Source organism: Colias croceus, chromosome 15 (genome assembly GCF_905220415.1).
Source record: "Colias croceus chromosome 15, ilColCroc2.1".
NCBI classification, from domain to species: Eukaryota; Metazoa; Arthropoda; class Insecta; order Lepidoptera; family Pieridae; genus Colias; species Colias croceus.
The window spans coordinates 7,373,198-7,385,492 of record NC_059551.1 but is presented as its reverse complement, the minus strand read 5'-3'; the positions used below and the strand labels follow the sequence as shown (position 1 = coordinate 7,385,492).

The window sequence follows — 12,295 nt, the reverse complement described above, 5'->3', positions numbered from 1 at the left end:
CACATTTTTCTCACATAATGGGTAATATAGGCCGTAAAAACATAAACTCAAGAATAAATACATAAGTCTCTTCTTGTTTAGTAAACAATAGGAAATAATATGACATTGCAAATAGTACAGCGACCGGAGCATATTATAACGAAGTTACACAACAAATAAATACGTATCTGCAATCTATAATCTTTGAATAATACAAAATATTATGTCGTCATTGTGACCCAAGATGTTCGATAAACATGTTCCAGCAAAATATTTGATAAAAATCATGATAATCCCGTTTTAAAAGGAAGTATTGGCGTCAAGTGTAGCGTGACAGGATTATGATTTTGTGCAAATGTGCTGCACAATAGGTTTTATTATAACATATTGTGCGACGGATGACTGGATGTTTGCGCAAATATTATGTTATCTTGCATCTTTTGAGGAACTTACCGTGTCGCCGACCGAATTATCTATGAAATACGTGAGTATGTGTGTTTATAAAAAAATTTGCTTGGTACGTTATGGAAATTACTTTTTTGCAAATATTTATAATATACCTACATTAAATAGGTAGATACAAAGAATATATTATATAGTTCTTTAATTAAATGTTTTAGCGTTAAATATAATGCACATACAACACAGTGCAACCCTTAGGCCATAGTGACGAATAAATAGAGACGAGCCATCTACGATTATGTCAATTTCAAAATCATTGCTGCCAACTTTGCAAAAAACAACCAACACATACTATAATAGAATATAACAACAACGATATATTCATAAAATAACAATTTTCAAGGGATCAACGCCTCACATAAAGTACTACTTAAAACAATACAAAAATTCCCAAAGCAAATACATTACAATATTTAAAGACTCAAACACCTCATACCTTGAAAAGTATCAAGATATCCCTAAATGGCTAATGTGATCAAACCAAACCAACATTTCACAAGATAAGTTATAGACAAACCATCTGATAAGCGATTGTATCAGTCACCCATCAGTTAGTCCTGTAACTAACACCACGGAGATGCATCGATAAGGACACACAATTTATTATACTTAAAAGATTTTGAGGATTATTGCAGCTATATAGTTTATTTGGTGCGGTGATTAAAATAAGTTGACCACCGGCATTGGTAGAGTGTGGTAATAAAACATTATATATATATATTTAGAGACGACGAACAAGACGACTGAATAAAAAAGAACATTAAAAGTTATTTTTAAAATACTGCAATATGGTATTTTATAGTAGATACTAATATAAAATGTACCTGATAAAATAAGAAAGTGCGTAAATTTTACTAAATAATAAAAGTTTGCTTGTAACAACCACAAGGTATACTGAAAAAAAATCTACATATTGTGTTATGTTGTAAATGAAACATTAATTTTGCTAACAATATACCAAGGCATTAAACACATTTAAAATTCCATCATATTGATGTACTTTTATTAACAGTCAACTCAAATATACCTAAATAGTTTTAAAATTGCTCTATGAACTTAAAACTAATTTAACACACAGAATATCAATCATCTCATTTAGTTAACGTTTATTTTAATCTCTATCCAAATTGGAAAACAAAAATAGGAGGATCACGCTAGGGACTGGAGTAATTAAATTAAAATTAAGCAACTAAATAAACATATCCGTCAACTAAAAGTTGTTTTCGAGTTTCAAACGAAGACGTGATGATACACGATGCGTTTCAAATTAGCTTGACGACAGAAAATTTAAACTGTAAGGAATAATTACTTGAGGTAACGATAACATTATGTAATAGGATAATAATAGGATAGGTATACGTGTTTTTCTTGAGGTTGGAATATTATTTTAATTTGTGAAAGAAAATAACTAACCAATTGATATGAAATTCAGAGTGAGACCTGAATCTTGAGACGAAGGTAATATAAACGTAAGTGGGTACCTAAGTCTAAATGTAAAAACTTCATTATAATTCATAATAATTTTTTATTGTTTTAAAAAAAATACTACAGCTACTAGGCTAGGAAAATTATTAAAAAGAAGGGATTTTTTGGTAAACTCTGTAATATATTTCCGATATTAATTCATTTGTTTCCTATGTATCAACGTAACATATATTTTTATGTAACAACATAACATCAAACAAATACACAAAAAAACAACGTTCAAAAAACTCAATATGGTTCATTCGTAAAAAAAGCTTTGAAAGGCACAAACAGAAACAAATGGTCATGTATCGGAACACGTGCTGATGTCGTGATAACATTTCTGAAGTCATGACGGAATGTGACTTGCGTTTGTCAAAGTTTTTCTAAAGTTTTCCTAAAAAGGTCTGCGCGATCGGTTCGTGTTATTAATTAATGTCAATGAAGATTACATATTAACATATTGTGTTATTTATATATTTATTTTTGAAGTGAAACTTCTTTATCGGGGTTGAAAAAATTTAGTGTAACATTTTTTCGTTACGCGTGACATTTTTCCGTTACGCGCCATCTTTTTCTTATCCCTACCATGCGTGATTCGACGTATTTCTGTAAAGTTGCATATAGTAAATTATTTTTTAAAAAATAAGGTCATAAAGAAGTTTCACTTCTAACGTGTGTACACTAGTACACGCACACGTTTTTTTTTATTATGTTCAATATATTCCTTATCTATAGGTACGTTATAACTAAGGCCTAAGTAAAATATATTTTTTTTTATTATGTGGCTCTGCAAAATCCAAAAAATATTTTTTTGCTATAGATACACATAGCAAGACCGAAATCGTTAAAATTTTTAACGTTAAAATCTTTACAAAATAACTTTTTAAAATCATACCAATTGCTATGTAAAACCGACTTCTTTATTACACAAGTGATAACTGCGTTATAAAAACAACCGACTTCAAACTTGTACTTGCAAAAATGCCCATAAAATAAAAACTACTGGGCCTATCCGAATAAAATTTTTATGGGACCAATTCGACACCATCCCGCATCTAACAAAAAAAAATCACGTAAATCGGTTCAGAAACCTCGGAGTAATCGGTGTACATACATAAAAAAAAACATACCGGCCGAATTGATAACCTCCTCCTTTTTTTGAAGTCGGTTAAAAAGTTAATGAGATACATTTACACTATATACGTATAGGTATAACTTTTCTAAACGTCACGTAAAGCGTTACAATAAAAATTAACTAACTAAAATATGTAACGCGTCAAAAACTCAAGACGCAGCACAAAATCAGATTTTGTAACACGCGATATGTAGTTTTTATCCGTTGAAAAAGGCGGGTAAAAAATGGTGGCGAGCAACCCCGCGGCCCACTATTATCTTTGAACACCGAAGTCATTTTAGCCATAATAAGATAACATTTAGGGAAGACAGGGTCATTGGTTCTCAAAGTTTGTACAGACACCACACTGATTTAATAATTTTTATTTTCAATAGCGGTATTTATTGCAAAGGACACAAAGTTAAAGATAAATATGAATTACATATAATAAAAATAATGGTTTGTGTTGTTGAAATTTTCATGAAAAGTACCTACACTTCATAATTTTTTTAGCATATAACCCAACAATAACAACTTATAACGAATTTACTAACGTTTCCACTTACGTGATATCACCAAAGACTACCTACCTACATAATATTCTAAAACACATCATTCCTCCTCCTTCCTCTAGGACCCTTTAAAACTTTGAGAACTCAACCCATGATCACGTCAGCGGACCTGTCGTAGGGAACAGGTACGGTTTTTTGTTCGTTTTTGCGCGCGCGCACGTGTGCGCCGCCCCTTAATTACCGACGCATACCATAAACAGATCTTTACGCTCCCTTAAATAAATCTTCGAGGCGATTTTTTTTTTTTTTGTTTTCTTAGGCCCGTAATTTTGGAACACGATTTTCGGTTTACCAAGTCTGAGGTCCGTTAGTGATCGATGGTGACTCTTTGTTTTCACAGATTGAACCCGTAATCCCTTTGGTGAGCCGGCGGATGTTTGGATGGTCTTCTAACTCTCGGAATTAGCGACTGGTGTGTAATTCGTGGAATTAAAAAAGCAAACTGTACTCTGTCTTGTTGACATGTTGCATAAATTTAGGGCTACTCACTAAACATGTTCTTACTTCTTCATGAACTCAGAACTATGCACGAAGACTTTCTTGTAGAATTACGGTACTTATATTTCTACTAGTCGCTTATAATAATATTTCATTGATACAATCAATTAACGTCGACCCATTAACATTCTAAATCGAAAAATGTTAAAAATACAATTGTAGGTATACAAAAACCTTTTGACATACCTACACCTTAAAAAAGAAGATCCTATTAATATAGGTACATAATAATTTAATTCATTCTAAATTATAAAAAGCTATCTTAAAGCTCGATTCTTAACAAGAATGGTTTTTACTTTTTAAGCAAAATGATCTTTACCATGACATTGCTATCTTTTACCACCCCGGGACTTTAAGATTGCAGCCACCGCTGTCAAAGATAACTCGTTTTTTATTAACAAACTTCTAAGGGAATTCTATAGAAACATATAATATTATTTAATACTAGCTTCAGAATTGTGCTTTCCAAAGCATCATTAGATATTAATCGAAATTACCTATCACAATTTTTTTTTTCAATTAGTTACTCCAGATTAGCATAAAAACCTGAATCATAACCTGAATAAATATCTATTAATGCACATAATGTGTAAAAAATATTTTTTACTAATACCTATATACTTCTTACTTAGAATATAATTATATCCTAAAGACGCCACTAAACCCATCCTAAACAATTTATAACAACTTTTCTAAATTATATATAAACATTAATTTTATCGAAATTCCCTTTTCAAAGCCTCCTATCGAGCATTTTATATGTTACGATAAACCTCTTCCACGGTCTGTCTGTCTCAAATTTTTTATCGCTATTATTTAAGGGCTTGATAACATGACGTCCTTTGATTGCATTAGTTATACAAAAAGATAAGCGGTTTGTGGTGTCCGTTTTATTATCACCGTATAAAAGCTCATGAAGATAATGCTTTAAAAAAGGGATTTTTATAATCGGAATTGTATCAAAGGTTATGAGTGCCTCTTTTCTGTAAAATTAGGATTTATTGTATTCATCTGATTGTATGGTATCAAAATGACAAGCTTAGTAAGTTAGAACTACGATAAAAAACTATGATAATAATAAAAGACAAAATATCCATAGAATATTCTCTATTCAATTAATTGGATAATGCGTAGTCTATTATAATTCTAAGCTTTTTACAATAACATAATCTAATAATCGTTTTGTGTACTGCAATCTATTTCGATTTATAAATTATCTTTTTATGTTTACGCGCCAGCATAATTTCACATTTATCTAAAAAGTCGAGAATGGCATTTGCTCATTTAATCTACAAATATATTAAAAAAACTCACTCAATTATATCATTATAACATATTATAATGCAGTTAAGGACTGACAATAATCACGAGCCTATTACGGGCCATTTACAGTACGATAAATAGACACATAATTAACTGAAAAAAATCTCTTAATGGAGAACGGAATCGGACCGCACGAGGCTGATTTTTACTATAGCAATTTACAATCGTTACGAAGAATTAACTCGAATTACGTCAATCATGTATAATTACGCGGTCTTGCCGTGAATTAACACAAAAAGGTGTTACAGCTCACGAAATTAAAATCTCATATGCGGTTAAACATATTATTTCGAACGAAAAACATCACTTAGTGACGCGTAATTTTGTGCACTAAACGAGATGAAATTTTGACTTTTACAGACTTTTAAGTAGCGCATTGAGGTTATTTATCTGGTGTTTAATTACGTATTACTGACTGACGTACAAATTGTTTGTTATTTTTTTTTAAGTTAGAGCCGAAACTCAGCGAAAAGGCTCTATCTAAAAAATATATCTTTAGATTACTTAAAATCGTAAAAAAATAATCATAAATAGATTTTCAAGGAAACAATAAAATTTAAACAAATTAAAATAATAGTAAAAATGGAAAAAAATGAGTAGGTTGTAGCTACGCATATTATGTAAAATGAGTTTAAGGCGTATGTGTTTTTTATGTACTTGGATGTTTTTGAGCTGCTAATTTTCGTAAATTTCCACTACGATTTCCTATTTTAATACTCGCTAAAAAAGCGACCTATAAAAATATATACCGGTATTTAAAAAATGAGGCACAAGCATGTTCATCTCATTATTTGACGTAACATTATACATTAAGCTCCAAAGCTCCGATAATAATTTAGCTATATCACGTATTATTTAAATAATTTACGACATAAACAAGGGTCTCGCTAAACGCATCCCTCTCACATTCCTGCCCCATAAAAGGTGTAATTTCCTGAACTACCTTCAGAGGTGCATTCGGTAGTCGCCCTGATATCGGCGTGATTGATTACAGGTTTATTTCATCGAAAAGGGTAAAATTAGCTCCAATGAAAGGGTTAAATTACCATCCGATCACAACAAAGGGGTCATTTTTACCACATAACCAACCCTCAACTGACGTGTTAATTTTGATATAAATGATGGTTAATAGCGCCTTATTAGCTTTTGATTGGCCACGTTTTTGTAATTTCGCTTTGAGTTTAAAATTAACAGATAGTCAATTATGGAAAGGGTTTTATTGAATACAGATGGTATTGATTGTACAGGAAGTGCTTCATTATTTAGTTTAGAGACTGATATTAGTAAATATTCAGTTAATTGAAAAACATAATTATATACTTATGAAAATAAGTAACTTGCAACTAAGCGCAACACTTGATGTGAAGAAGACAGTGCAACTAGATTTATTTTATAAGATAACTTCTCAATTATATATAAAAAATTCATTTCATGTAACAAAATTTTATTTCTTTACAAAAACTTAACGATATCTATTCTTATAAACTCTCACGAGCTACTGTAAAATCGATTAGGCGTACGTAATCAAGAAAATCTGATATGAAATCCATTATACTCGAGCTCCCAACAAAAACGCCCATTTCATACGATATATAGAAAACCTATTAGACTTTTATTACCTTCCAGAGCGGGACGAATCCATAATTAAAAGTAACATAATAATATCCTTAAAGACATTACTTTCCCGAATTGGATATTCAAAATAGAAAAAGATTTTAACGAGATAGGGAATGTGATTATCATTTTTTACTCCTTAATGATCCTGGCTCATCAAACTTTTGAGATAACTGCGTTTGATGTTAACAGCTTTAGCTTGGAGTTATAAAATGGGAGGCAGTAATTATTGGTGTATCTGTGGGTAATAAGAATCGTGTATCGTCCTACCTCATCAAAATTCTAGTGTTTTAACTTTTAACATTTCTTCGAAAAATTCGTATCGATGCATATTTAGAAATACATATCGATGTGAGCATGTATTGATGTTTATGTATTATGAATATTGCTTCAAGGTATAACTTTTGCACAGATTTTACAATGAAACTGAAAATTTGAGATGGCAAAATATATATAAAATATATAAAAATATATACATTAAAGGTTTTATATAAACCTACTTGTATGAAGATGATTCATGAAATGATAATATAGACTAAAAAATAGTGCGTGCTAATACTAGTAAATAATAAATACTGTATAATAAATACAAATGATAAGATCCACCAAAAAAGAGTGCGTGCTTATAGAAAGCTGTTTAAAAAATAATTACAACTAATAACTGTTGAGTCCAAAAAAAAATAACGCATTTACTTTTAACGATATTATTAAGTATCTTTGGAATATTAAAATATTGGGTAAGGAATATACAGGAGAAATAAGGAAATTAAAACAATGAATCAAACATTTATAAATATATTTCATAACACATACAAATGTCTTTAATTTACACAGGTTATTGGATTCCAATAAGATAAAAAAGAAAATCATAAAATACGCTTATAACAATATTTCATAATCAAATCAAGTGTACAAATGCAAAATTACGAAACCTTTTTCCTTTCAATTCGAAATTAGTTTACCTGCGTCAGTTAATTGTTCAACAACCCCTGAAATACACTCCCCTAAATTTTACGCATTTTACAAACTTATAACACCTACAAATCCAATCTAACAAACATTTTGAACCTTATCTCTTGAACAATAAATTTAAAAATGGAATCGTTACCGTAATATGTTGGAATGTATAACTTTGTGATACGATATTATTCGCTGAGGTGACGAACAAGTGTACAAAGCAAAAAATAAACGATTAGGGGTGATTTATACATGGCCCTTTATTTTCCACCCTCGAGTTTATTGCATCAAATCACGTAACTGAAATTCCCACACTCGACTGTCAGGTGTTTTTAGATAAAAATCAAATGATATGCTCTCGTGTGTTATTGGAATTTCTTGTTATCTATTATGGTAGGACATAGCAAATAGGTGATTTATTTTTTTGCAAAACTTAGTTACAAATTTGAAAGGTAAAGGTTTTATAATAATTACAACGTGATTGGTTATATGCAATTAGATAGTCAGATTTAAAATAACACACAAATTTACAGTACTAAATATACTAAATATTTATATTATCACAGAAGAGTTAACAATATAAGAGTTAACTTAATTTAAAATATTATATTTATAGTATACATGTAAATACTTCTATGGAAAAATAAAACAGTTTTCTCCTACAGGTAGTATCTATGGAAAAAATTATATCACATAACAACGAAACAATAAATTTAAAAATCACAGTACACAATTAAAATATCTATCACAGAATACAATTAACGTCGGCCCCTAAATAAATTGTGACAAGTGTGTTCACAAACAATAAGCATAATAGGGGAGCCTCGACCCAACCCCGCTCTCAGCATAGGCAAACCCACGCACTTGTCGCGCCGAGGGGCACAATACGTCACTTTTTAATATGACGCAAAGTGCATCGTCTTGATATTCTTTCAATCCATTGTTGGGACTTTTTGCTTTTCTCCTCGTGGGAAACCGAGCCCATGAAAATGATTAACGATTGACAGTCCTGAAATATAAAAAAGTTTTAGTTTGAATTCAAGAATGGTCATCGACCATTGGTAAATTTTGTATCTCAATGCTTTGATTACACCATGGAGAGACACAAAAAGTAATACCCGAGGCAAAGTTTTAAAACACCAAATTAGCATTTATTACCGATCTAAAATCTAAAATTACCCAAACACTCATCTAACAGTCGATAGCCGTTAATTACGTAATTAACTAAAAAAAGTGATACCCTAACTATCATCACTAATAATCTTAAAATGCCCATAGTAGATATTTAATTACAGCCCCGTCCGAGTTCCACTGACCCCTTTTACACTTGTTTACATCTTCATCCCCTCGCAACCCTCGACAAACGCGCTGATCCATCTAAATGGAATGTTTAATTCCAATACCCATACGATTTAATATAAAAAAGTAGAGCGCGATCGAACGCTTGCCATCTGTCGTCGTTCCGAATCTCGAATTGCCGAAAAAAAGCTCAATGTGCGAGCAACCCTGGGAACCTAGAAGCAGAGAGCATTCCCACGAACAACCCCTCAATTTTCAATAACCAAATTAGCCTTTGCGTTACCCTATTTCGGATATGAAGGAGTCGTGAATCTATTCATGTCGATAAAAAATATTCGCGGTCTCACTCATTCCACCTCGCTTTTAATATGTCGGTCCCCTTCGAATGCACGTGTTCAGAGATCGTATATTTAAACTGGTATCGTATGTGTGCGCGTTTCGATCGCTGCACCTGCCGGCGCGCGCGCACCCCATTGGCTGGGCGGACGATATCACCGCTACACTGATTTCTTTTAACTTCATTTTTTTGGTTACTCTTCGGACTTATGACGAAAAAAATCTTACATGTTTGGACTCGTAAGAGTTGAATTTTTGTGCGTAGGTGGTATTCTATGTTAATGCTTTCTTTTTATAAACAAAATGCTAATGAATTCCAGCGTAGACCCTAAAACTCGAAAGAAATATGACATATCACGGCTTTATTACATTTTTATTGCATGATTGCTACAAAATGTTACGAATGGTATACAATTAAATTTAAATCTGTACATTAATTAGGCACACTTTACCTATCACAATAGTATAGGGGGCCATTTAACACTGCACGCTCAAGTGCGCCCTAAATAGAAGGGTCGTGTCGACCCCGTGTGACTTAGTGACCCCTCGATAACAATCGCATTGTCGACCACAGAGAGGGTTAATGATGAACATGTGCTATTTACCCACGGCTCGTGGTCAACACGCGACGAACAATGGGTGGCTTAGCTCTGAAAGGAATCTTATTGGCGACATTGTTTATTATTAACATAACACTGTGTAGATTATTTTACTAACTGAAATATAATTACATATTAAAACACATAAAATAATATGCAAATAATAAAAACATTACAAAAAACACAACATTCCAACTATCTCAACAAAAGTCTACAAAAACAATAGCTAAATCACAAACTTAGAAATCTTAAAGTACTACGGCGTAGCACGTCGTAACCATAACTGTACAACTCTTTAGTCACTATTATTGTCACAGTACCTTAACCCAAAGTACAATACAATATTAACCAAAATGATATGGCAGTTTCATGTTTACGAAAACATAATAGTCGAATCTCACCCACACACGTGAGGGAGCTTTTCACGCATGCGAGGCTTTGTGTCGGGGGCGGCCCGGCCGGTATAAAAGGCCGCGCGACCGGAGCAGCCCCACATTCCCACTTGTATACTCACTCGTGACACACGCTCTCTACTCACAATTTTCAAAATGTCTTATTACGCGAACAACGAATACATCATCGCTACAAACAACTCGATCAACGAGAACAAATACAACAGTGAAAAAATGAAGAACAGTGGCATCAAGGCGCTACTGAAACCATTAATGAAAATCATTAAGAAGTCGACGAAGCGGTCTCCCGCTAAAACCGTCGACACGTGCTTCGAGGCCGAGCAGAACTCGTGCAACGAGGCCCTCGAGCGCAAGATTTACAACGAGATGGACGCCTGCCAGTCCGCCGCATTCCTCGTCTGCAACAAGGACGAATCCTACGACCTTGTGCCAGTTTCCCGGGAAGATTTCTACATCCCGGTGCACTTCGCTCGCACAGACGCCGGCACCTTCTTCTGGACCACAGTTTCAAAGTCCGAAGCTGACTTCGCAGCGGCCCACTGCTACACCGAATGCCAAACCGCCGAGCAGCAATACCCAGTGTTCCAAGACCGTTGGGTGCAAGCCTAAATCATCTCATCGAACTACAATCCGAGTGTCTTCCGTGAAACCAGTGCCCGCTCCGTTGGTTTCGAAAATCGTCTGTGATCTTAGCTTTAATATAATTCTATGGTGCCATATAGAATTTAGGTTTAGGTATGGGCTTCCAGCGCGTGATAACTCCACAAAAGCTTTAATTGTACTCTAATTGTTGTAAATTAGTGTTGTGATATTTAGTATTGTATAAAGTAACGTAGATCGTATTGTGATCATGCTTATTGAGCTTTAATTGTTTTAGGTATAATAATTTATTTATATACAAATTTTGAAGGTTAAAATAAAAATGATGGAATATATTTACTTTCTTTCCTTTCTACCTTACATTGAACCTGAGTAATTATTTGAAGCATTGAATCGAAGCCGCGAGTCGATTTCATTAACATTGAGCACGCACAAGCAGTCAGACGAGGTTGGCTCGAGCCACGATACCTGTAGCGACTATGTATAGTCTGTATGGCTAAGCACGTGCAAGGCCCAGAACCAGCTACTGGTTTCTTAATGGTCACTTTTTCAACTCGCCATGCTTTTCTTTTTGTTAACATTAATCTTGATAGCTATTCGAGATTGACGAGAGATTATTTGAGATTAATATATTTTTAATTTTAGATTTAATTTCTTGTAGCTATAAATAGAATACGTTGTGGGTGCTGTCGAGATATTTGTTTTAGATCTGATAACAATGCAATATTCATTACCTGTATCAATTGTAGTTATCTTTTGTTATTTTATCTTAAATAATTAATTACTTTGTTACTGCACATAAAAAATAAGAAACGAAGTTAGTATTATTGTTTTATAGGTACTTGGAACTTGCATCGATAACTGCGATAGTTTTATTTATTGCGAATTTTATATGCAGTATTCCCAATTTTTTTAAATTGATATAAATTATAAATGTTTCGAAATGCTTTTTTTTCGAAAAACTAGATATAGAAATTATCTAATTCAGGGATATACAATTATTGTAAATACATTCTCAATCTATAAAGTTAAAGTAGGTTAACCTACCTACCTGAATATAAT

The 12,295-nt window shown here is 32.7% G+C and overlaps 2 protein-coding genes across 2 annotated transcripts in view; one reads left to right on the top strand and one right to left on the bottom strand.

The window, feature by feature from the left end:
- The window catches only part of LOC123698106 (SET domain-containing protein SmydA-8), a 542,384-nt gene that overhangs the window by 390,527 nt on the left and 139,562 nt on the right, over window positions 1-12,295 (bottom strand). The gene's annotated exons all lie outside the window — the stretch shown is intronic.
- Window positions 10,728-11,440, top strand: LOC123698131 (enhancer of split malpha protein-like). Its single transcript, XM_045644728.1, has one exon. It carries the CDS (start codon window positions 10,769-10,771, stop codon window positions 11,240-11,242), a length of 474 nt encoding a protein of 157 aa, XP_045500684.1. The 5' UTR covers window positions 10,728-10,768; the 3' UTR covers window positions 11,243-11,440.